This window comes from Pelodiscus sinensis, chromosome 20 (genome assembly GCF_052426305.1).
Source record: "Pelodiscus sinensis isolate ZL-2025 chromosome 20, ASM5242630v1, whole genome shotgun sequence".
Lineage (NCBI taxonomy): Eukaryota > Metazoa > Chordata > Testudines > Trionychidae > Pelodiscus > Pelodiscus sinensis.
The window spans coordinates 22,233,239-22,259,623 of NC_143071.1; the positions used below are offsets into that span (position 1 = coordinate 22,233,239).

Here is a 26,385-nt window from a genome sequence, read left to right on the forward strand (position 1 = left end):
CCCCACCAGCCTCGGGGCGGGCAGCCCCGCGGGCGCCCCAGCCGGCCCTATGCCCCACAGCTGCAGGAGAGGGAGAGAACGCTGGGGGGTGAGGAGAAACAGCTGGGGAGGAGAAGCTGGGGCCGGGGATGAGCACAGGTGTGAGTGTTCTGGAGGGGCGGGGCGGCACCTTCCCCAGGTATAAAGTCAGGAGAGGCAGAAGCAGGGGGGGAGGAGAAGGAGGACGCTGGAGTCAGAGACTGAGAGACACTGAGGAGGCGGCGAGACCAGCCAGCTGGTGAGCGGACGAGCGAGGGCGTGAGGAAGCAGCCCAGGGCGGGTGTACTGGAGCCCGAGGGTTGATGCGTTGCGGCTCTGTGCCCCATCAGCCAGGTCGGGGGAGAGAAGAGCATCTCCCCCGCCTTAGGGCCCTGGGCTGGGGTCTGGAGAGAGGGAGGGCCCGGACCCCCCTCACCTCCTCGCTCGCGGGATCCTCGGGGCAACCACCGGGAGGGCCGACCCGGCGCCGCGGCACCGAGACTGGGACCTTCCGGGACGGCAACCGGGGGAGTGTGACTGCCCAGGACGGGGTGGGCTCACGGACCCCGTAACACGTGGTGGAGAATGTGGGTAGGGGGCCCCCGAACGGAAGGGGGGCGCTAGCGGAGCAGGGGTGGCTCTTGGGCACAGATAAGGGTGGAGGTTTGTGGTCTTCTCTCTAAGGGGGCCGCCCAGATGGAGCCGGCAAAGGTGTTGGAGTGGGTGATGGAAAACCAGCGGCAGCAGCAGCAACAACAGACGCAGATCGTGCAACAGCTGGCGGCGCAGTTTCAAGAGCAACAACGGCAACTGGTTAGAGAGCTCACGGAACACCAACAGGCGGTAGGGGCCCGCCGAGGGAGATGGGAAGCCCCCTGGCCAGGGGAAGAAGACACAGCAGGAGGAGTCCAGCCACCCGTTCGTTTAGCTAAGTTAGGCCCGGCGGATGACGTGGAGGCCTTCCTCGTAACCTTTGAGCGAGTGGCCACGGCGGCAAGATGGCCGGAAGAACACTGGGCGACTATAGTAGCTCCCTACTTGTCCGGACCGGCCCAGATGGCATATCGGGGGTTGCCCGCGAGGGAGGCGCTCCACTACTATAAAGTGAAGGAGGCCATATTAGACCAGGTAGGGATAACCCCCGAAACGTACCGCCAGCGGTTCCGGCAAGAACGATACCGGCCAGGAGACCGGCCCCGCGCAGTGGCCCATCGCCTGAAAGAGTCCGGGATGCGGTGGCTGGAACCCGAGCCCAAGACGGGGATGCAGGTGGCGGAGCTCGTCATTTTGGAACAGTTTATACAGGTGCTCCCGGGGGAAGGACAGAGGTGGGTTCGGCGTCACCGGCCCTCCACGTTAGCTGAAGCAGTGACGTTGATGGAGGATTTTGTGGCCGCAGAAGGAACGGAGGAGCGCGGGAAGAATCCGGTGAGTGGTCCGCCCGGGAGAGCGTCAATTGCAAGTAAGGGCCCCGCCGGGAGGGGAGAGCGAAGGCAGTCGGCGGAACCGGGGCCAGTCTGGGGACGGAAGTTAGCACCCGTATGGCGGAACCCAGCAGAAGAACCCAGGGCGGAGAAGAGGGGGCTCGCCCCCGAGGGAGACAACGGACGGAAGGTGGGGCCACCTAATAAGCTGGTCTGCTTCCAGTGCGGGCAGGAGGGCCACTTCCGCCGGGAGTGCCCTGTAATGGACTGTACTTTCGGAAGGATGATGACCTCGGAGGCCCAGAAGGCGAAACCCCTGCCGAGTAAGGTGATGGCCAGGGTAAAAGTGGGGGGCCGTATTGTGGAGGCGCTGGTGGACTCCGGCTGCGGACAGACGATGGTACGGGCAGACCTGGTCGAAGGGGGAGCAGCTACGGGAGGGCCCATCTGGATGCAGTGTGTCCACGGGGACGTCCGCCCTTATCCGACGGCTTGGGTCCAGATAGAGGACGGACGGCATACCGAGACGTGGCGAGTGGCGTTAGCCCCAAACCTGGCGTACCCCGCCCTGCTGGGATACGACTGGCCGGGCCTGGGCCCCTTGCTCCGACAATGGGGGCAGGCCGTGACATCACCCGAGGACGACCCCGGGGAAAGGGTGCCGGAGGTGGCGCAGGGGGAAGAAGCCCAGGCCCCGACTAGCGGGCACCCTACGGGAGGGGCTACGCCGGCCGGTACCGGAGAGGATACCCAGCTGTCTAATCTGGAGGTAGACGAAGGGGACTTCATCCAGCTTCAGCGGGAAGACCCCTCGCTTCAGCGAGCCTGGGACCAAGCTACGGCCCCAGGTGAAGGAGACGGGCCTCAGGAGACCTATGGCCAGAATCCCCGATTTGAGGTACGCGGGGATCGATTATACCGGGTGACCCAGGAGAGGGAGGGGCGTGAGACGGTCCGCCAGCTATTAGTCCCCACCAGGTATAGGTGGCGGGTCTTGGAATTGGCGCACGCCCACCCCTGGGCCGGGCACCTGGGGCGGGAGAAGACCCAACAGCGCGTGCTGCAAAGGTTCTTCTGGCCAGGGGTATATCGGGCTGTCCGGGACTTTTGTGACTCCTGCCCACAGTGCCAGCTGACGGCCCCAGCAGGGATCCCGAGGGCCCCGCTCATCCCGCTCCCGGTGGTGGGTGTCCCTTTCGAGCGGGTGGCTTTCGACCTGGTAGGGCCGGTCGAGAAGTCAGGACGGGGGCACCAATTTATATTGGTTTTAATAGACTACGCAACTCGGTATCCCGAGGCCGTCCCATTGCGGTCCACCACGGCGTCCGTGATCGCGGGAGAGCTGGTAAAAATCTTCGCGAGGGTAGGGCTCCCTCGGGAGGTGTTAACGGACCAGGGCCCAAATGTCACATCCCGGGTAATGAGCGAACTCTGTCGGATGCTGCGGATTAAAACCTTACGCACCTCCGTGTACCACCCCCAAACGGATGGCCTCGTAGAACGATTTAACAAGACGCTGAAAGCAATGATAAGACGGTTTATACATGACGACCCCCGGGAATGGGATAAGATGTTGCCGGCCCTGTTGTTTGCTGTCAGGGAAGTGCCCCAGGCCTCCTCGGGGTATTCCCCATTTGAATTGTTGTACGGGCGGCAACCACGGGGAATATTAGACCTGGTGAAAGAGAACTGGGAGGAGCAAGAGTCGAGGGCCCGGGGGACAGTCCACTATGTGCTGCAACTCCGGGAAAGGTTGAGAGCACTGGGGGAGTTAGCGAAAAACAATCTAGAAAAGGCTCAGGAGCACCAGGAAAGACACTACAACCAGGGGGCCCGTTTGAGGGAATTCGCACCAGGAGATCGGGTCCTGTTGCTATTGCCAGACCGAGATTCCAAGCTGATGGCGAGGTGGCAGGGCCCATTTGAGGTTCTCCGGAGGGTTGGGAAGGTGGACTATGAACTGAGGTTACAAGGGAAAAGGAAGGACACCCAAATATACCATGTAAACCTCTTAAAGAGGTGGAAGCCCCGAGAAGCACTATTGGTGGATCCGCGGCCCCTCGAGTTAGACCTCGGCCCTTGGTGTGAGCCAGAGGAAAAACCCTGGATAGAGGGAGAACTGGCGCCCGCGCAGAGGAAAGAGATGGAACAGCTGCTACAGACGTTTCCACACGTACTAACAAGCCATCCAGGTAAGACGACCCTCGCCGCCCATGAGATAGACACGGAGCCCGGGAAGAGAGTCCGCAACCCGCTCAGGCCATTACCACGGAAGTTATGGGAGCCCGTGAAACAGGAGTTACAGCTGATGTTACAGTGGGGGGTGGTAGAAGAATCGCATAGTGACTGGCGGAGCCCGATAGTGCTGGTTCCAAAGGCAGACAAGACATTACGGTTCTGTATAGACTTCCGGGGGGTGAATGCGATCTCGCGCTTCGACGCCTACCCCATGCCCCGGGTGGAGGAGTTGCTCGAGCGTATTGGAGAAGCCCAGTACCTCTCCACGATTGACCTCACGAAAGGCTACTGGCAAATTCCTCTGACCCCCGGAGCCAGGGAAAAGACCGCCTTTGCCACTCCCTTTGGGCTGTACCAATTTGTGACGATGCCATTCGGGCTCCATGGCGCCGCGGCAACATTCCAACGGCTCATGGACCGAATACTGCGGCAGCACCAGGCCTTCGCCGTCGCGTATATTGACGACATCGTCATATTTAGCACAACCTGGGAGCAACACCTGAAACATGTGCAGGCCATCCTCAAAACCTTAGCGGAGGCGGGTTTAACAGCAAACCCAAAGAAATGCAAATTCGGACGCCGGGAAGTGTCATATCTAGGCTACACCGTGGGGGGAGGGCGCCTAAAGCCCTTAGTCGACAAGGTGAGTGCGGTACGGGATTGGCCTTTACCCACAACCAAGAGACAGATACGTCAGTTCCTGGGGTTAGCGGGGTACTACAGACGATTTATAGCCGACTTCGCCACCCTAGCGGCCCCGTTGACAGACATGACGCGGAACAACCAACCCCAAAAAGTAAGATGGACCGAAAGGGGCAGGCAGGCATTTGACACGATCAAACGACGCCTGGTGTCCGCCCCTATATTACGACAACCCGACTTTTCAAGACCATTCATCCTGCAGACGGACGCCTCAGAGGTGGGGCTCGGGGCAGTGTTAGCGCAGGAAGTCGAAGGGGGGGAGCATCCCATACTATACCTGAGTCGCAAACTGTTCGATCGGGAAAAGAACTATGCGACTATTGAGAAAGAGGCCCTGGCAGTTAAATGGGCCATTGAGGCTTTACGTTATTACCTTCTAGGGGACCGGTTCCTGTTGATCACAGACCACGCACCGTTGAAGTGGATCCAGTCGATGAAAGAGACTAATGCATGAATAATGCGGTGGTATTTAGCTCTCCAACCATACTGTTTCCAAGTGGTACACCGCCCGGGGGCGGCGCACCAGAACGCGGACTTCCTATCGCGAAGTATAAAGGAGGCTGAGGGGACGAAAGGACCCCCAGAGCTCGACTTACGGGGGGAGGTGTGTGACGGGGTGAGGCAACCCCGCACTGGAAGGGCCCCCCCCAGCGAGGCAGGGGAAAGCGGCGCGGCTTGTCTCGCCGCCGCCGAGGACGCGTCCGGTGGGGTAACCGGGACGCGCCGCTCGGCAGGCGGGCGAGCGGGCGGGACCCCGAGCAACACAGGGGAGGGCGGTGACGGGGTGAGGCAACCCCGCACCGAGGAGGGCCCCCCCCCAGCGGGGCAGGAAGAGACGCCACGGCTGGACCTGCTGCCGCCGAGGACGCAGGCAGCAGGGCAGCCGGGACATGCCGCCAGGCTGGCAGCTCCAGGGACGCAGCCCGGGACAGCGCGGGGGAAGAACCCCCCCCCCGGCAAGGTTAGTGGGGACAACCGGGCAGGGACGGCACCCCACCAGCCTCGGGGCGGGCAGCCCCGCGGGCGCCCCAGCCGGCCCTATGCCCCACAGCTGCAGGAGAGGGAGAGAACGCTGGGGGGTGAGGAGAAACAGCTGGGGAGGAGAAGCTGGGGCCGGGGATGAGCACAGGTGTGAGTGTTCTGGAGGGGCGGGGCGGCACCTTCCCCAGGTATAAAGTCAGGAGAGGCAGAAGCAGGGGGGGAGGAGAAGGAGGACGCTGGAGTCAGAGACTGAGAGACACTGAGGAGGCGGCGAGACCAGCCAGCTGGTGAGCGGACGAGCGAGGGCGTGAGGAAGCAGCCCAGGGCGGGTGTACTGGAGCCCGAGGGTTGATGCGTTGCGGCTCTGTGCCCCATCAGCCAGGTCGGGGGAGAGAAGAGCATCTCCCCCGCCTTAGGGCCCTGGGCTGGGGTCTGGAGAGAGGGAGGGCCCGGACCCCCCTCACCTCCTCGCTCGCGGGATCCTCGGGGCAACCACCGGGAGGGCCGACCCGGCGCCGCGGCACCGAGACTGGGACCTTCCGGGACGGCAACCGGGGGAGTGTGACTGCCCAGGACGGGGTGGGCTCACGGACCCCGTAACAATGCGTATAGAGCATAGGCCTCTCATTCTGAATATTGGCCCATTATCTCTCTGTACCACATTTTGTGCATCTATGTTACAAAAGAGCTCAGTGCACGTTGCAAGCTTCTCTCTGACCGTCATAAGTTGGTCCACTAAAAATATTACTTCATCCACCTTGTCTCGTGCTCACCTGATGTGTGTATAGAGAATCAAAATTTCTTAACAATCCAGATCTTGAGTGGGAATTTTAAATTAGGGTGTGGCCTCATGAACACTTAGTTTGCAGCAAACTGATGTGCAAATACTCTACATTAGCCTGCCACACTCTTTCTCCCTTAGTGCTGCTGAGTTCTCTACTGCACTTGGAAAACTGTAGGGCTATGTCTACATTGGCACAAAAATATGCAAATGAGGCTAAACATGGAATATTGCTGACCCTCATTTGCATAATGAGGCTCTGTTTTTGCACAAGAGGCTTTTGCGCAAAAAAACCCTCTTGCGCAAGAGCTATTCTTCATTTTTCAGGAAGAACGGCTCTTGTGCAAGAAGGGGTTTTTGTGCAAAAAGGAGCTGTGTTCATGCAAAAGCCTCTTGCTCAAAAACAGCCTCATTAATTGCAAATGAGGCATGGTGATATTCCATGCTTTGCATCATTTGCATATTTTTTGTGCAAGAGGGAGCAGTGTAGACATAGCCTTTGGGATTAAAATGTACTAAGAACCAGCTATTGTGCAGAAGCAGGGTCCATATGGCCATTTAGGTAGATTGACACCCCATCTTGCTGCAAACTAAATGTTTGTATTAAATAAGCCCAGACTCACAACTTTACTGATCATAGGGTTTAGCCATGACATTTGTAAAGATTTTGAAGTTCTTGAATGGAAGTTGCTCTGTAAGTCTGAATGTTACAAATCAAATGTGGTCAGAGAGCCACTGTGAGTGGACTGACATTGTGTGTGAGTGGCCACAGCTTCTCATTGGCCCCAGGTGTGAAGGTGGGATGTTGACACTGGCCTCTTTGAAATCAAGTCAGAAGAGCCCAAGGAGCAGCATGGAAAATCAAAGCCAGGTGAGTGCATGGATGAGTGAGTTATACACCAGTCCATAGAGACTGGTTTCTGACATCTGCAGGCCACTCCTCAAGGCACACTGATGGTGCAGAGAAATCTGGTCTGGGCAGGTGGGTCTACAATGGGTGACTCAAATATAAGTGTGTCTTGGATGGTTGAAAAAGTCTGTAAAGTGACAGGCTCATATTTGCATTGAACAACTCATCCAAACTGGCTCTGACATCTTCCTAGTCCACCCTCAGTTTAAACATAACCCAGTCATAACTGGATTTTTTATCTCAGAACCTTTTCTTTTCCTCATTCTCTGTCACTGTTAACATCACACACTTCCTTATCCCCAGCTCATGTCCGGGAGTCCTCTTGAGTACTTCCAGATCTCTTAGGCTATGTCTAGACTGCAGGCTTCTTTTGGAAGAAGCTCTTCCGGAAAAACTTCTTCCGAAAGAAAGCGTCTGCACTGCCAAAGCACATCGAAAAAGTGATCTGCTTTTTCAAAAGATAGCATCCATACTGAATCTCGCATTTCAGCTTTGATTACGATGGACGGAGTGGCCACCAGAGCACCTGTGCTTTTTCCTCTTTCCTCTTCTTTCGAAAGAATTCCCTCTTCCTCATCCACACACGTCTTTTCCTGAAACAGCTCTTTCGGAAAAAGGCATCTTCCTTATAGAATGAGGATTACCAGTTTCGGAAAAAAACCCTCTGTTCTTTTGATTTCCTTTCAGAAAAACATGATTGCAGTGTGAACATAATTGAAGGGTCTTTTTGGAAAAAGTCTGCTTTTCCAAAAAAAACCCCTATAGTGTAGACATTCCCTTAGCCTGAATTGGGTGTGGACCGCTCCAAATCTTCTTCCTCCAGAACTGCTGTCGCCCCCTGCTCTCAGACTCCCCAAGCCCCACCCACCCAGCAGCAGAGCCTAGCCAAAACCAGAGGCTTCCACCCTCCTTTTCCACTCAGGGCCCTGCTTCCAGTCAGAGCAGAGCGCCATGGACCCTCCACCTGCCCAGGGAGTGAGGGTTGGGAGAAGCCTCTAGCCTCTGTCCCCACCATCAGGCTCCTCACCCAGGGCAGGTGCAGGGTCCGTGATGCAGCTCCCCACAGTTGTCCACACAGCTTTTACCATGGCTGGATCCAGCTGTGGATGCTCCTGCCAAGGGAGTAGGGGAGGCATGGGGTGGCACACAGATTGGTGGCTATTTTTGACCTTCCCACACTGGGCAGGGAGAGGGTCTTCTGCAAGGAGCCCATAGATTCCTGGGCACCCTGGCCAGTCTCCAGCTGACGGCTGACCTGGAGGAGGGGAAGGGGAGACTCAGTTAGGGTAGAAGAGGAGGGGCAGTGCCATGAGAGGGCCCTACCCTGCCCTGTCCCTTCCAGGGATCCACTGCCGTTAGGATCATCTCCTTGACTGTCTCCCAGACCCCATCTTCCCCCTTTAACTGAATGCACATAGACCTGTCATATAGCTCAGGACACACATGCTGAGGCAGGCTGGCAGGCATCCTGCTCCACTAGCAACCTCTCATGCATCTGTTTTCAAACATGAGAGCATCCCTAGCACCATTTGGAAAGGTGCATAGAGCTACCAGCCATGCACCCTGGAGCTCTAATTCCAGCTGTTCTGCCTATTTCTGGGCGCTGCACATCCCGCAAGTAGTTTGCACTGCTCAGCAAATTGTCTGTTTCCCAACGATCCATTACCAGGTCTTTGTACAGAGATGACTACGACTGTGTGTAGGGTGTGGCTAAAGAGGTATCTTCTGTCTCACGGCTGTAGGGTAGTGTTACTACAGAACTTGCACCTGGAGGACACCAGCCTAAGTCCGGCCAAAATTATACATTCTACCCATCTCATGGTTGAGCTTGAGTGAGACAATTAAAACCACATCAGCCAGTTTTGTTAGGCATCTCCTAGAACTGGGCTCAATCTTCCAGAGGCTCTTGAAACCAAACCAGGAGCATGGCTGTTAAATGGCCAGCAGTGCAGTGGAGCTAAGGCAGGCTTCCTGCCTGCTGGTCTCCATGGCACACCTGCAAGTGGCCAACACCTCCTTCCATGTGGCCCTCTAGGTGTGTATGTGGGGTGTCTGTGCACTGCCTCAACCCCATGTGCCAACTCTGCAGCTCTCATTGGCTAGGAACTGTGGCCAATGGGAGCTGTGGGGCAATGCCTGTAGGCAGGGGCAGAAAGCAGAGCCACCTGCCCCCGCCTCCCCCCCCCCCCGCCTAGGGGTGTCAGAAAGGGACATGCTGGTTGCTTCCCAGAAATGCATAGAGCCAGGGCAAGCAGAGAGCCTGCCTTAGATCAGGACACAGAGCCACCCAAGGTAAGTGCCACCCAGCTGGACCTCTGCCTCTCACCCCTCCCTCATCCCTGCCCCAGCCCTGATTCCCCTCCCACACCCTCAGAATATGAATCCCTCACCCCCTCTAAAACCCCAATCTCCTGCCCCAGCCCTGTGCCCCCTCCCAGAGCCTGTGCACCTCACCCTCTCTTGCACTCTAACTCCCTGCCCCAGGCTCAGCCCAAAGCCACCTCCCAACTCCAGACCCCTTGGCCCCAGCCAGAGCCCTCACCCCAGACCACTGGTGGAGGTAGGAGGTGGGGAGAGGAACAGTGAACGATGGATGGAGTGAGTGGAGAAAGTACCTAAAAAAGGGACGGGGCAGGGCAAAGGTGCTTAGATCTGTGTGATTAGACCAGGGTGGGCAAAAGGTAGCCAGTGGGCTGAATCCGGCCTCCCAAGCCACTGGATCGGGCCTATCAACTCCTTGCTGGCATCCTCACTATACAACAGCTTGCACCACTTTACACAGCTAGCTGCTGATTGCTCTCCATGCTGCCCTGCCCCTAGCAAAGTACCTCAGCTTCCATTTGCCAGTTTTGAGCCAATAGGAGCTGAGGAATTTTGCTGGAGGCAGGAGCAGCAAGGGGAAGCCTCCTCCTTCCCCCCCAGTTGGAGTAGAGCCACGTGGACCAGCCAGCCAATCAGCCCGGGGCTGCAGCAGACAGGCCAGGGCATCTGCCTCAGATTCCAGTGGAGCTGCTGACTGGGAGCCGCCTAGGTGAGCATCTCCCAGCCAGAGCTTGCTTCTGGCACCCCACCTCACCCCCAACTACCTGCTCCAGGCCACCACCCAAATCTGTGCCCCTCTTTCCACCTCGTCTAGGTCACAATGCCCACCCAGACCCTGGACCACCTCCTACACCCCTCCCCAAGGCCAGAATCCTCTCCTGCACCCATACCCCTCCCGGACCCTGTGTAACTGCCACCAGGTAGATTTGAACCTGGGACCTCTGGAGCTTTATAGGAGCCTCTACTGTTTGAGCTAAAAGCCATCTGGCTTTCAGCCCATGCTGTAGAGGTCTCTTGTTCTTATTTGTTGCTGTGTTCTAGGTGCCGGTGCATGGATCAGTGAACCACACTAGGTGTGTGGGTTATGCCCGCATCCCAAGCCTCTGCCCCAGATCATAACCCCATCTTTCACCTAAATTCCCTCTCAGACCCCACACTCCCTCCTGCACTCCAGTCCTCTCCCCCAATCTCCCTTTTACACCCACCTGCTGTCAGACCCCATAGAAGTGCGGCTCTTGACCACTTACCAGAATCTTGGAGTGGCCTTCCATAAAAAATTGTTGTCCACCTCTGAATTAGACAGTTGGCAGCCTTAATCAGCTCCCATATCACAGACTTCCCACTATGTGTTGTGTTTGGGGCTTTCTTGCTGTGTGCTGGGCTTGTGTTTGTGAGTTAGGGTTGGTGTGTGTGTGTTTTTTCCCCCCCGTGTTTGAGAGTGAGGCTTTTTTTTCTTTTTTCTTCATTTCCCCTTTCCTCTCCCCCTTTCCTTCATGGAGTGAGTGCTGTGACTGGCAGGTGAAAACAGTTGGCTTCTAATTAAAATTTGAATTCTAGAAGCCTTCTGCTGATTGGCTGAGCCTTGGTAGGGGGAGGGACTTTCAGGCAGTCCAGAGTTTTATAAAGCAGTGAGCAAGTGACCAAGGAGATAGCAAACAGGTGAGTGCTATCAGGGAGTTTAGAGGGAGTTTGGAAGGGGAGAGGGAAGGGGGCGAGGTTTCCTTGCCCTTCTTTTCAATCCTTTTTCCAGGACAGCAGGTATGGATGGTCATAGGTCTCCTGTTGTTACCTGCACAGCATGTGCCATGTTTGTCTTCCTCCCAGAAGAAAGAACGGATTTCATCTGCACTAAGTGCAAGCTGGTCGCCATTTTGGAAGAAAAAATTGGGCCTCCAGTCCTCTAAGTGTCGACCCTACACTCGATCAGAGAGGATGAAGACTTCCTCAATAGAAGGCAGCATTTAATCCTGCAAGCACGGCAGGCGGAAGAGCCAGAGAGGGCAGTACGGGACCAGGAAGAGAACTGGCAGCATGTAATTTCTAGAAGGAGAAAAAGGCCAGCACAGGAATCCCCCAATGCTATAGAGGTAAGTAATCGCTTTCAAGCTTTCTCCACAGGCTCTGCAGTGATGAATGCTTTGGAAGGGACCTCACAAGGAAGAAACTGGAAGGGAACACCATCTACTGGAAGTCCTAGGGATGGGAGTTCCACGACCATCACCCCCAAAAGAAGATGATGGGTGGTGGACGTCGGGGACTCGCTCCTAAGAGGGACTGAGCCATCCATCTGCCGTCCAGACCTGGACTCTCGAGAGGTGTGCTGCTTATCGGGAGCTCGAATTCAGGATGTGACTGAGAGGCTTACAAAGCTGATCAAACCTTGGGATCTCTACCCCCTTCCTGCTTCTCCACATGGGTACTAATGATACGGCCAAGAATGACCTTGAGTGGGTTACTGAGGATTATGTAGCACTGGGAAGAAGGATCAAAGAAGTCGGAGCGCAAGCGGTGTTCTCGTCCTTCCTCCCTGTTGAAGGGAAAGGACTGGGCAGGGATCGTCAAATTGAGGAAGTAAGTGCGTGGTTGCGCAGGTGGTGTTGCAGAGAGGGCTTTGGTTTCTTCAACCATGGGATTCTGTTCCGGGCACAAGTATTGTTAGGAAGAGATGGGATCCACCTAACCAAGAGAGGAAGGAGCATCTTTGCGGGCGGGCTTTAAAGTAGGTTTGTTTGGGGATGGTGATCAAAACCCTGAGGGCAGTGGGAAAGTCGGATACCGGGAAGAAATGCAAAGAGGAATGAGCAAGAAACGAGGACCCCTGATTCGAATAGAGAAGATAGGGCGATCAAGTGGTTACCTGAAGTGTTTGTACACTAATGTGAGAAGCCTGGGCAAGAAACAGGAAGAACTGGAGATCCTGGCCCCGTCCAAGAAATATGATTTAATTGGGATAACAGAGACTTGGTGGGATGACTTGCATAACTGGAGCGCTATTATGGAAGGGTTTAGACTGTTGAGGAAGAACAGGCAGGGGAGAAAAGGAGGAGGAATTGCACTATATGTAAGAGCACTATGATTGCTCAGAACTCCAGTATATAGAGGGAGAAAAACCTGTTGAAAGTCTATGGGTTAAGTTTAGAGGTGCAAACAACAGCAGTGATGTTGTGGTTGGTGTCTACTACAGGCCACCTAATCAGGTGGATGAGGTAGATGAGGCTTTCTTTGGACAACTGAGAGAAGCTTCCAGATTAAAGTCCCGCACGAGAACCAGGGCCTGCAATCACCCTGACATCTGTTGGGAGACCAATACGGCAGTACACAGGCAATCCAGGAAGTTTTTGGAGAATGTTGGGGATAACTTCTTGGTACAAGTGCTGAAGGATCCAACCAGGTGCCGTGCGCAGCTTGACCTTCTGCTTATAAACAGGGAGGAACCAATAGGGGAAGTAGAGGTGGGTGACAACCTGGGAAGCAGTGATCATGAGATGGTAGATTTCAGGATCCTGACCAAAGGAAGAAAAGAAAGTAGTGAAATATACACCTGGGACTTCAGAAAAGCAGATTCTGACTCCCTCAGAGACCTGATGGGCAGAATCCCCTGGGATGCTAACATGAAGGGGAAAGGAGTCCAGGATAGCTGGCAGTATTTTAAAGCCTTATTGAAGGCACAGAAAGAAACCATCCCGATGCATAGCAAGAGAGGCAAACATGGTAGGAGTCCAGCTTGGCTTACCAGGGAAATCCCTGGTGAACTTAAGCACAAAAAGGGAGCTTACAAAAAGTGGAAACTTGGACAAATGACCAGGGAGGGATTTAAATGTATAGCTCGAGAATGGCGGGGGGTTATCAGGAAGGCGAAAGCACAGTTGGAATTGTGACTGGCTAAGGATGTGAAGGATAACAAGAAGGTGATCAGAGAGGGTGTGGGGCCCCTACTGGATGAAGGAGGTAACCTAGTGACAGATTTTGTGGGGAAAGCTGAAGCACTCAATGCTTTCTTTGCCTCTGTATTTACGGACAAGGTTGGCTCCCAGACTAATGTGCTAAGTGACGTAAGTTGGGATGAAGATGGACAGCCCTTGGTGGGTAAAGTACAGGTTTGGAACGATTTAGAAAAGCTAAACATATACAGATCCATGGGTCCTGACTTAATGCATCCAAAGATAATGAGGGAGTTAGCAAATGTCATTGAGGAGCCTTTGGCCATTATCTTTGAAAAGTCGTGGAGATCGGGAGAAATCCCGGATGATTGGAAAAAGGCAAATGTAGTGCCCATCTTCAAAAAAAGAAAGGGAAGAAGGATGATCCAGGGCACTATAGGCTGGTCAATCTTTCCTAGGTTCCTGGAAAAATCATGGAAGGGATCTTTAAGGAATCCATTTTGAGGCACTTGGAAGAGAGGAAAGTGATTAGGAATAGTCAGCATGGATTCACAAAGGGCAAGTCATGTCTGACCAATCTGATTAGCTTCTATGATGAGGTAACTGGCTCTGTGGACATGGGAAAGTCAGTGGATGTGATATACCTTGACTTTAGCAAGGCTTTTGTTACGGTCTCCCACAATATTCTTGCCAGCAAGTTAAGGGAATGTGGATTGGATAAATGGATGGTAAGATGGATAGAAATATGGCTAGAAGTCCGGGCCCAGTGGGTAGTAATCAACGGCTCAATATCAGGATGGCAGTAGGTTTCTAGCGGAGTGCCCCAAGGTTTGGTTCTAGGACCGGTTTTGTTCAATATCTTTCTTAATGACCTGGATGAGGGGATGGATTGCACCCTCAGCAAGTTCATAGATGACACTAAGCTAGGAGGAGAGGTAGATACACTGGAGGGCAGTGGTAGGGTCCAGAGTGACTTAGACAAACTAGAGGATTGGGCAACAAGAAATCTGATGAGGTTCAACAAGGACAAGTGCAGAGTCCTGCACTTGGGACGGAAGAATCCCAAGCATTGTTACAGGCTCAGCTTGGGGACCAACCGGTTAAGTAGTAGTTCTGCAGAAAAGGACCTGGTGGTTACAGTGGATGAGAAGCTGGATATGAGTCAACTGGGGGCCCTTGTAGCCAAGAAGTCTAATGACATATTAGGGTGCATTAGGAGGAGCATTGCCAGTAGATCCAGAGAAGTGATTATTCCCCTTTATTTGGTTCTGGTAAGGCCACATCTGGAGTATTGTGTCCAGTTCTGCCTCCCCCCCCCCCCCCCCACTGCAGAAAGGATGTGGATGCATTGGAGAGGGTCCAGTGGAGGGCAACCAAAATGATTAGGGGGCTGCAGCATATGTCTTATGAGGAGAGACTGATGGGAGTTGGATTTTTTTAGTCTTCAGAAGCGAAGAGTGAGGGGGGATTTGAGAGCAGCCTTCAACTTCCTGAAGGGAGGTTCCAAAGAGGATGGAGAGAGGCTGTTCTCAGTAGTGACAGATGGCAGAACAAGGAGCAAGTTGTGGTGGGAGAGGTCCAGGTTGGATATTAGGAAAACTATTTCCCTAAGCGGGTGGTGAAGCACTGGAATGGGTTACCTGGGGAAGTAGTGGAGTCTCCATCCCTAGAGGTGTTTAAGTCTTGGCTTGACAAAGCCCTGGGTGGGTTGATTTAGTTGGGATTGGTCCTGCCTGGAGCAGGGGGCTGGACTTCATGGCCTTCTGAGGTCTCTTCCATCTCTATGATTCTAATAGACCAACTCAGCAGTGAGGCCAAAAATAGCCAGGGATGTTGGACTTCTAGCGTAGTGGTTCGCAAACTGAAGACCACAGGTCTACGAGTTATGTCCATTGCTGCTAGCCCACTGATCAACTCCTTCCCCTCCCTCCCAGAGCCTTCTGCATGCCATGGGATGGCTGTTGAGGGATGTGCAAGGGGTGATCGGAGGGAGGGCAAGGAGCAGAGATGGGTTGCACTTGAGGAGGGGTGAGAAAAGGCAGAGAAGGGGGAGGGCTGGCATGGAGTGGAGGCAGGAATATGATGGGGTATGGATGAAGCTTTGGGGAAAAGGGTGGAAGAGCAGCTGAAGCTGAGTGGGGGCAGAACAACCCTGGGGAAAATTAGAAGCTGGCTTGGGGTGCCACAAAATGTTTTAAGTCAATATGGGGTTCATCACACTGCTAAAATGTGAGGACAGCTGTCCTACAGGAAACCATCCAGCTCACGACTGACTCTAAGCCATGATGATAGGGCAGCATGAAACAAGCATTCCCATTAGGGCAGTGGTTCCCAACAGGAGGGATCACGTGATGATTCCCTGTTGTGTTCCTTCCCTCTGGGGCATCTGGTATTGGCCGCTGTCCATAGACAGGACACTGGGCTTGATGGACTTTTGGTCTGACCCAGTCTGGCCGTTCTTTGTTCTTATGCAACCTTGCTGAGCATATAGACCCTTTCAATATGTTAAAATGTTATGGATCCCCCAAGGGGAGTGGTAGGGACAAGCAGCCAGCATGTCCTTTGGTCCAGGCTGCTTTCTCAGTTCCTGCCTCCTCTCTCTTCTGCCCATCCACAGATAATACAGTGAGGGAGTTCTTGTGACCAAAGGCAGCTCCTGCCCCAGCATGGCTTGGCCAGGCATGGAGCCCTGCAGGAGGAAAAAAAGGAAAGGAAAAGAAAAGAAAAGAAACATAAGTATCGGGCCCACCACAGGACTGGGAGGGCTGGAGCATAAACAGAATCGTAGCTGGCTGCGGGGGGACAGATGGTGCCTCCTTGGGGTATCAAGATCCCATCCCAAAGGCAGGAGGCAGCATGTGTGTGACAACATGCGAATGGCAAGCCCCAGGCAAGAATCTCCTGGCCGAAAGTCCCAGTCCCGCGGTGCAACCGATCCTTACTTTTCTGTTTCTTTCCTAAACAGACCCCCTATGGTACCATCTTGGACCACAGGTTGGGAACCACGGCTCTACAGTAAAGGCTCCATTCTCTTGGTTGCACAAGCGCTAAAGTCAGACACTATTTGCAAAGTCAGACTTTACTATTATATGCAACTTGATTGTCTATATGCAAACAAGGCTATTAAGTAATTTGCATGTGTCATACACAGAGCTGCTGAACATTTGGTATAATAACCTCAGATTTTGTTCTCACTTCTAAGGCTCTTTTCCTCCTCGTGGATTCCAGAAAGAGCTAGTAGCCTCCCCCTCCAGTTCTTGGAGAAGGAAGCACACTCTTGTCAAGCTCTGAGCTAGTGCTGCAGCCTCTCTCCCTCCACCCTTTGTGAGTACACAGAATCCTAGAAGATGAAGGTTGGAAGAGACCTCAGGAGGCAGCTAGTCCATCCCCTGCTCAAAGCAAGACTAACCCCAACTAAATCAACCCAGCCAGGACTTTAAAGCCTCTAGGGATGGAGGTTTCACCACCATGGCAGATACCCATTCAGAGCTTCCCACCTTCCAGTAGATTGGCTGGCTGTGTTGTAGCTCCAGCTGTCAGAGCTCTCCTTCTGCTATGAATTCACCATCTCAGTGATTACAGGTGAATTTTGTAAACTGAGATTACACCTTTTACAGGCCCCTCCCACAAACACAGGCAATCCAGATTAGAGATTTACAATGAGTCTTCACCTAAGGCATTATTTGTGAGAAGGCGACTGTTTCTGAGACACTGTGGTGCTTCATTTAGAACAGAGGAGCTTGTAATGTTTGTTTAAAAATGAGGTATATGGGTGGTCATCTGGGTTTGACATGCACTGTCTTCCTTTGGGAGGGTAAATAATATGATTATAGTTCAATGATTAAATTTTATTTATATAGTTACCAACTGGTCTTTTAACAGAATCCATGTAATACTGAAATAGTTCAAGAGATTGTTTTTACCAGGCCTTCTGAATCTGATTATGTAAGATCACGTCATTTCTATAAACAGAAACAGGCAGAAAGATTACACATGCATGAGAAGAAGAGCCACTTGCTAGAAACTGTGGTCAACAACATCAGCGGCTGCTTTCCCAGGGGAAATATCTTAACCTGCTCCTAAGTAGTAGTTCAAACTTCAATTTTTGATGAGAAATAATAATATGTTCACAAGCTTTTTATTTCTGGGGCACAGTTTTCAAAGTCTAAAACCACACATTTAGGAGAAATAAAGCTTTTTGAAAAGTGCAGAATTACTGAAATCAGCAGTAGATTTGCACAGCCTAAGACACACCCTACCAAAAACACTGTGGTAAAGGCTGATGTGGTGTCCCTTAAAGGAGGGGGGCATTTGAGCATCTAGATGGGGCTCAAAACTAACTAGGACCTACCTTAATCCAGGCTTTAAAACCATTAAAATTATCTTAAAATCATTCAGTCTATTAAGAATAGAGCACTATACAAGATGAGTGCCACGTACATTACTTGAATTAACATTGACAGCTCTCTAAAATAATCGGTAATGGGAAGACCTAATCCAGAGGGTGTGTTGCAAGCGGAGATATGCCCTTGACCCCATTCTAGTCTGTAACTTCATTGGTGATACTTGTGGCAGACAAGACAAAATCACTGCAGGTATAGTTTGCAGTTTATAGCCAAATACAACTAGGGAGGGACTATGGGTCATACGTACAGAACGGGGGACTTCGTCCTGCAAAGGAATGACTGTGAGTGTAGACAGAGAAGGCTGATGGAATTTTTGGTGATATGCTTAGCTCAGTGGTCACCAGCCAGTCAATCGGCTTCTACTGGTCGATCTTGGAGCCTCTGAGAGGTGATCCAGACTGGTTTGGCGAAGAGGCGATCAAGAGCCAGCACTTGCTACCCCTCCTCCCACTGCTGCTTGTCTCCTGTCCTTTGTCTTGGAGCTGCCCCCACCCAGGGAGCCTCCTGCTTGCTGTGCAGAACAGGGAAGGGGGAGGAGGGTGCTGATGTTAGGGTGCCCTTTCCACCCTGTATTCTGTCTCCACAGAATGGATGGGGGTACAGGGCTTGGGATGGAGGGAGTTTGCTGGCTGCTTTTGAGAGTGGTGCACGGCCAGGGCAGGGGTGAGCCTGCCTTAGCCCCACTGCACCACCACCCAGGAGCCACCTGAGGTAAACAGTATCCAGCTGGAGCCAGAATCCTGAACTCCTGCCCCAGTCATGAACCCCTTCTTATACCCCAAAGCCTGTCCTAGCCCTGAGCCCCTTGAGCCCAAATGCCCTTACAGAGTCTGTACTCTGAACCCCCTTCTGCACCTGGACTCCCTACCCCAGGCTCAGCTCAGAGCCCCTCTCACACTCCAAACCCCTTAGTCCAAGACCAGAGCCAGGGTCCCAACCCTCTGCCCCTGCCTGATAAAAGGAAGGGAGGGAGGACAGAGTGAGCAGGGGTAGGGTATTTGGGTCTGAGATAGATCCTGGATTGCACTTGAATTCAAAAAGTGATCTTGTGCTTAAAAAAGTTGGAAACCACTGGCTTAGATAATACTGACTGGAGTTGGGAGTTGTGTGTTCCAAAAACTTTGGGGTAATGCAGACAATTAGGCTGTTTGTAATTATAGTTGCTGTGAAAGGTTTTTTTTTATCTGTTAAACTGTTGTCTGCACAATTTAGGGATTTCTCTCCCTTCCCCCCTTTCTGAGTGTAATGGCCTTCTACAGGTTAATGAGAATTTTCCCCAAGAAAAGAGCCTTTATCACAGAGTGAAGATTCTCAAACACATGCATGTATTTATTAGCCATCAACAATTAATCAGAAGAATACACACATTATGCATCTAATGCTCACTTCTCCCAATAAAACAGACCGACCTCTCCCAATGGCCATTCGGGGCCAATTTCATCCAAGACTCCAGCTGCTACACAGTCTAGTTTTGTAGGGGTTAAAATTCCCAGTAGCTTTGGTCTTGAACTGTATCCAAGAGTTAAGTTCCAATGAGCTTGTTTTCTGATCTTCATTATATAGTTAAAATGAGTGTTGTTCTTATCTACCTTAACCAGTTATTTTACCCAAAGCATGTCTAGTCAGGGTGCACATGCCTTCGGCTGCCTACTCATTAATGTGTGTGTGTATTTTTCAAAGTTAGTGAAAGAAGTGAAAACTTCTCGATCTGTATTTCTCTTTATGCTTCAGTTTGCCTTGTCCCAGAGCCTGTTCCAGAATTCAATGAGGTCAGAGGAATGGGTCCAAGTCTAGGGGAGGCGTCTTCTGAACAGCATAAAAGAGGACCTGGGTAAGCACAAGCAATGTGTATTTTAATACCACTCTGTGTAAATGTGTGCAGCTTTTACAAAGGATACTTACAGGATGGGGATGTCTATCCTGGCAAGCAGTGACTCTGATAATGTTTTTGGGGGGTCGGGTCATAGTGGATGATCAGTTGAAGCTTCAGATTAGAAATAAATGTAAATTTTAAATGGCGAGAGTAATTAACCATTGTAACAATTGGGCAAGTGTTGTGGTGGATTCTTCATCCCTGACAATTTTTATTTCGTGATTAGATATTTTCTAAAACCTCTGCGCTTGGAATATTTTGGGCCATGTCCCCAGTTAAGTTATACAGTAGTTCAGACTAAAAGGCCATAATGGTCCCTTCTGGCCTCGGAATCTAGTTTCTTCAGGAGAGGAAGGGAGGGAGGTCCACTCCAGCACATCCCACAGAGCAATCTAACTGAAGAGCAGTGCTGAATTAAATAGCAGCTTTCTTTGAGGTAAAAAGATTTTAGAATATCTTCTTAATGGATGTTTTATTAAGGATCTAATTTCTCTATGTGTTACCAGCCCAATATATACAACATCACAAAACTGAAACTACTGGTGAATTACAGGTGCCTGTTTATAAAGTGTCCTGTTTATAAAGTGGTACATAGATTTACAAAAGCACAGAGTGATTAGCTAGGCTTTTATGTTGCCTTGTTCAACATGCGGCTTTCAAGGGCTAGCTCAGTAAAATTTTAAGATAAGCGATATGCCCTGTAAATCCCTCACAGAGCCAATGAGAGTTCTGGTATCTTCACTTGCTGCCCATCAAGACCTGGAGTAAGTTTACACACTGCTGGATTGATTCTCTACCACCTGCTCTTTGTTTACCTTGCATACTAGGGCAAAGTAAGTGCAGAATGAGGAGTACCGATTGCCAGTGGGGGCTATCCTCAGCATTCAAATTAGGGGTCTACACTAGACCTGCTAAATCGAACGCTAGAACATCAACCTCCAGAGGGTCAATCTTCTCTGTAGTGTAGACATGCCCCGAGCTTTTTCCTTGCTCCCTTCCGTATGACATGCTCTGTGAGCCTGTGCTTTATATTCTGTGACCCAGCAGGCCCACTCTGTCTCATGCATCTTAGCATTTATTGAGTAGCATGTTTAACCCCCTTGGCATCGGTGAGATTACCCCAGTGAGTAAGTGCTGCTCAGCGTGGGTAATGGCTACAGAATCAGATGCAAAGTAAGATTTTTCTTGATCTTGACTTTGCCTTGTGTCTCCAATCTCCCCCACCTCCACCCTCCATTCTGGTAGGGACTTTTTTTTTTCTGGACTACTTTGAGCTTTTAGCAATGAGAAAAATCTCGTAAAATTTGCCTCTTTTCATTTATAGCAGCGGTTCCCAGCTTTTTCCAGATGGGGACCCATTTTGACAATTCAGGAAGACTTGATGACCTAAGGCAATTCAAAAACGGGGAGAATGAGGGGGCAGTGCCACCTGGGGAGACACTTGGCGACCCTTTTGAAATGTAATGGTGACCCATATTTGGGTCCCAACACATAGGTTGGGAAACCCTGATTTACAGTAATTCTAGACGGGGCAGGGTGGGTGGGGATTGGGGAGGGGAGAGGCTGGAACAATACGTACAGTAGGGGGTGCTGAGAGTCATTGAACCAAACTGTAAAGCCTGCATATGATGGAAACCACTCATGCCAGAGATGCAGCAGCCCCGCAGCACTCCTACTTATAGTTCCTGTTATTACTGTGTCATCATTTTATACCACAAATGAATAAACAGACAATTAAAATACACACATTTAGAAGCAATAGTTAAATTCAGCATAAGAGATTTCTCAAAAGTGGGAGATTCTATGTATGAACTATTTAGAAATAGTTGAATAATCTAGGTGCCTTTAATGAACTCAACATTAACATAATTTTAAATACCATTATACAGACTCCTTGGACATCGCTGAAATTGTAGCATCTGCTTTCCTCAGGGCCTCTTGCTCTGTGAGGTCCATGGAGTTATGGGTCTGGAATTGTAAGGGAAGTAAGTGCCTGGATTATGGTGGGTTATTTCATGGAAAACTGATAGAATCAGATACTGATGGGGCAGGTGAATAGGGTCTTTGAAATTTGTTTCAATGAGACTCAAAAGTGATTTGAAAGGACAGAAGTGTGTGGTGGAGAGATTGCAAAGTGGCATTTGTGCTAGAAAGTGGTTTAAGATGAAATTCAGAATTTAAAACCAGAACAAGCTGGAAGTTTCAGATATCTTTCCCATTAGCACTGGATTAGTTTGTGAAATACCGTAGCACAAAGAACAGCGTGTGCAGGAGCCTGTAATTCTTTGCAAGTTTATTTTCAGTTCACAGTGAAAGTGTACCTTGAATGAGTATTACACTGTAAGGCTACGTCTAGACTGGCATGATTTTCCGGAAATGCTTTTAACGGAGAAGTTTTCCGTTAAAAGCATTTTCGGAAAAGAGCATCTAGATTGGCATGGACGCTTTTCTGCAAAAGCACTTTTTGCGGAAAAGCATCCATGTCAATCTAGACGTGCTTTTTTGCAGAAAACAAATCTGAGCTGTCTATACTGGCCCTTTTACGCAAAAGTTTTGCGCAAAAGGATTTTTGCCTGAATGGGAGCAGCATAGTATTTCCGCAAGAAGCACTGATTTCTTACAGTAGGAAGTCAGTGCTTTTGTGGAAATTCAAGTGGCCAGTGTAGACAGCTGGCAAGTTTTTCCGGAAAAGTGGCTGATTTTCCAGAAAAACTGGCCAGTCTAGACACAGCCTAAGTGCGCTGAGCTCCCAGCCTGAGCACCTGTCATTTAATCACTTGGGCCTTTCTGTATAGAAGGAATTAGGCTGTAACTCAAATGCTGGCAGTGGACAGGAATGTCTGTAGGATTAAGTGTTCGTCTGGTGCAACTGCACATGCTGCTCTAGTCTTTGGTGTTATTGTGCATATTGGCAGACAGAGACTGTGAGCATCTCCCCCTTCTCCTGGATGGCTGTCTGGGCAATGTACCTGAGAGGGGAAAGGAGGAGAGGTTTAAAGAGAGGCAGCCACTTGCTTCACGTGGATTGTGAGGCTGCTTGCCAGTGAGGTAGGTAGAGAGAGACTGTGAACAGTGCAATGTGACATGTGATGGATGATTGCTACAAAGCAGGGAACCTCTGGATGGTGAGAGGGACAGAGGATGTGCAGGACGTTCTCACTTGGACCCCCAGTCAACTTGTGCAGTCTCCTTACATGGAGCTACCCTGGGTGCTCTGCATAGTGCCCTCCTTTCTCCCCTGCTGGCAGTGCTCTGCCAGAAGCTCCCTACAGAAAGGAGATGTACTCAGTGATGCCAGTCTCCTGGTCCCCCTCATGGTGTCCTTTCCTGGCACCTTGTGAGTGCTGAGTGGCTGAACATTAGTATGCTGGGAGCTATGCAGAGATGCTTTGGACCCACCCTCGGAGCTCACTGTCATGCTGTACATGCGTTTGTAGGCAACTAGCACCCCAGAGCATTGTCCTGGGCTGGCACAGTATCCAGGCATGGGCCCTGATGGCAGTCTGTGGCTGTAGAGGCATCTCTGGATAGAATGTGGAATTTCAGAGTAGTCATGGGAGGGCATGAAGGGATGATTAGTTTGACATGCCTCATTCTGCACTGAACTGTTAACACTGCAGTCTTCCTCTACCTTCCCCTGCCTTCTTCATTGCTAGATCCTTCCCTGGGGAAGACCATGCTCCCACATCAGCTCCAGACTCTTAACCAGAGTCCCTTGTTCTATCAGAGTCAGAGGCCATTGAGGTTTACACCTGCCTCTGAGTGGAGGTTGAAAAAACCAGTCCTTTGCAACTGCATGTAGAGCCACGGATTGCCAATTAGCATGTTCAAATGCCCTATTTCTGTATTGCAATAGGTCTGCATCTAAATAGCATAGCTCAGCAAATGCAGACTGGCCTAAAATGCACGCACGCATGCACACACACACACACACGTCTCCTCTCAGAGGCAGACTGCCATCAGTCGATCAGAATGATGGGTGGAGCACAGTCCTGCGAAGTAGCACATGGCTCTGTCAATCATAGTCATGGAACACTAGAACTGGAGAGGACCTCAAGAGGTCATTAAGTCCTGTCCCCTGCACTCATGGCAGGACCAACCACCATCTCTGATACATGTTTATCTGATCTGCTCTTAAATATCTCCAGAGATAGAGATTCCACAACCTCCCTAGGCAACTTATTCCAGTGATTAACCACCCTGACAGGAAGTTTTTCCTAATGTCCAACCTAAATCTCCCTTGCTGCTATTTAAGCCCATTGCTTCTTGTCCTATCCTCTGAGATCCAGGAGAACATTTTTCCCCTCCTCCTTGTAACACCCTTTTAAAGTACTTAAAAGCTTCTGTCATGTCCCTCATCAGTCTTCTCTTTTTCAAGCTAAATAAATCCAATTATTTCTGTCATCCCTCATAGTTTGTTTTCTAGACCTTTAATCATTTCTGTTGCTCTTCTCTGGAGATGCTCCAGTTTCTCCACATCTTTCATGAAATGTGGTGCTCAGAACTGCACACAATTGACATCTAATCAGCACAGAGTAGATCAGAATCTACTGTGTCTTGCTCACGACACTCCTGTTAATGAATCCCAGAATCATGTTTGCTTTTTTTGCGGCAGTGTCACACTGTTGACTCATATTTAGCTTGTGGTCCACTATGAACCCTAGATCCCTTTCTGCAATACTCCTTCTCTTGCAGTACTACTTCCCTTGCAGTTATGTTGCTTCCTTCCATCCTGAAGGCCAATATTGGTAGAGTGGTGCTGCTCCCAGAAGCTGATGAAGTTGTCAGTCCTGAATGGATGTTTGCAGATGGTTGTACCTGGAGAAGAGCTCTGTGTGGCTCAAAAGCCTTTCTCTTTCACCAACAAAGTTGATCCATTAAAAGATACCTCACCCTCTTGTCTGTCTACTGGCCTACATGATTTCATCATACAGCTCAGCCTGTGCTGTCTATAATATGAATACACTGGCTCAGACCAAGGGTCCATCTAGCCCAGTATCCTGTCTGTTGATAGTGGCCAATACCAGATGCCCCAAAGGGAGGGAACACAACAGGGAATCGTTACATGATCCCTCCCCCATCACCCATTTCCAGACAAACAGAGGCTAAGGATACCATTCCATCCTGGCTAATAGCCATTGCTGGACCTAACCTCCATGAATCTATCTAGTTCTTTTTTTAACCCTGTTAAAGTCCTAATCTTCACAGCATTATTTGGCAAAGAGTTCCACACTCTTATTGGTCTGTTACAATGTGACTCCTATTCAATTTCTGCTGCTTGGGCGAGGAACAGCATTTTTCCTTCCTTGTGTGGATTTGTTCAGCTAGAGTACATACCTCCCCCATCTGCACATTGGATCACTGTGAACAACACAGATAGGCACACACACATGTACACAGAACCAGTGACCATAGCAAACAATTGGCATGTAAAACCTTAAAATAAATCCAAAAAATGTTTCTTCATTAGACATAATTATTCTTCTGAACACAGTAACATTTCAAACTAGAGTACCACATGTCAAAATGCCAATCATGTAAAATGATAAACAAATCTGAAGGAAATATGCCAATATACATATGTCAGAAAAACTGCAGGACAGAGTAGCAAACAAAATACAACTAATGTGTTATGACCTATGTAAAGGAGACAAACAGTTCTCTTCTTGATTGCACTGAAAGCATAGTAGAAATGTACAGACACAGAGATGACCTGTGAAATCTGTAGTGTGCATCCACAGGGTCCCATTCCTGATCAGGGTGCAACTAACTTTTCTTGGTTGCCAGATTCACCGAAAACAATATCCTTCCTCTCTTTTAACCACCATCAAAACTGCAAGGACGTGCACCTCCACATCTACAGGAACACTCAGATTTTGCTTTGATTTCCCATGTGGGATTAAGAGATAACTTGGGATGGAACAGGCAATGTTAACCCATGTCAGAAGGGACAATCTTCAGCTTTGGGCAAGCTTGGAAACTTGTCTGTGTCGCCAGCAGAAGCCGATCCAATAAAAGCTATGACCTCACCCATCCTGTTTGTCTAATATGCTGGCACCTACATACCTACACTGCAAGAAATTTCCCATTCTTTTCTACGGTTGCAGGAGCACAGCATGTGGTGAGGAGGAGGGCTCCAAAGGATCCTTTATTATGCTGCCCTTTAAAAGATATTTTTAAATCTCACTTTCTTCAAAGACTTCCACCGTTGTCTCCCCAGTTGTGATTTCTCCTTCGCTGCTGTCAGACACACTTGCCCTGGGGTGGGGCTTTCGAATAGGGCCTGTTTCTGGACTAATATCTGCTCCCCTCTTCGACAGCACCTGCTGGAGCTGCATAGCCCAGGGCTCACTCACTTTCATGCACAACCTACAGTTGGCAAAGTGATGATGCTTTTGCTTCTTTGAGCATTTTTCCAGATATTTGATGTTTTCCCCAAGGAAGCACTGAATGCAGCCAAATGGATGAGCCAGCAGGAAACGGGACCATTGCTTTTGGAGTTCTGCTTTCACCTGTTAGAAAAAGAAAACAACCTGACACAAAGTATTGCTTTTTGGTGACTGACACAGGCAAAAGATGGTGGGCTGACAGGAGTGCAGACAGGCTTTTCAGCTGCTTACAGAGAAGTGTAAGAACAAGCAAGCTGCAGTGTCCCAGCCTGACTTGGTGTGAGTACTCTGAGATAAAGTGGACATCAGCCTCCAGGGCCAATTTATACTGGGACTTTCTGATTTACCTGCCAACAAGCAGGCAGTTGGTGAAACAGCTATTGAGGTGTGGCTGGCTGGCTGTCTAAGCAAAGCATATCAAATAGCCCACTTAGGCTATATCTACACTGCGGAGCTATTT

General features: G+C 50.6%; 2 protein-coding genes across 3 annotated transcripts in view; one reads left to right on the forward strand and one right to left on the reverse strand.

Annotated features, from left to right (window-relative positions):
* GAS7 (growth arrest specific 7) overlaps positions 1-26,385 on the forward strand; it is a 247,939-nt gene that overhangs the window by 185,418 nt on the left and 36,136 nt on the right. For both annotated transcript variants that reach the window (XM_075903569.2, XM_075903566.2), the window contains one exon: positions 19,395-19,494. In XM_075903569.2, the coding sequence (XP_075759684.2) occupies positions 19,395-19,457 (63 nt within the window). In that variant the 3' untranslated portion in view covers positions 19,458-19,494. The remainder of the gene's footprint in view (positions 1-19,394; positions 19,495-26,385) is intronic.
* GLP2R (glucagon like peptide 2 receptor) overlaps positions 19,488-26,385 on the reverse strand; it is a 114,495-nt gene continuing 107,597 nt past the window's right edge. Inside the window, exon 13 of the mRNA XM_014573579.4 lies at positions 19,488-26,048. Coding sequence (XP_014429065.1) covers positions 25,713-26,048 — 336 coding nt within the window. The 3' untranslated portion in view covers positions 19,488-25,712. The remainder of the gene's footprint in view (positions 26,049-26,385) is intronic.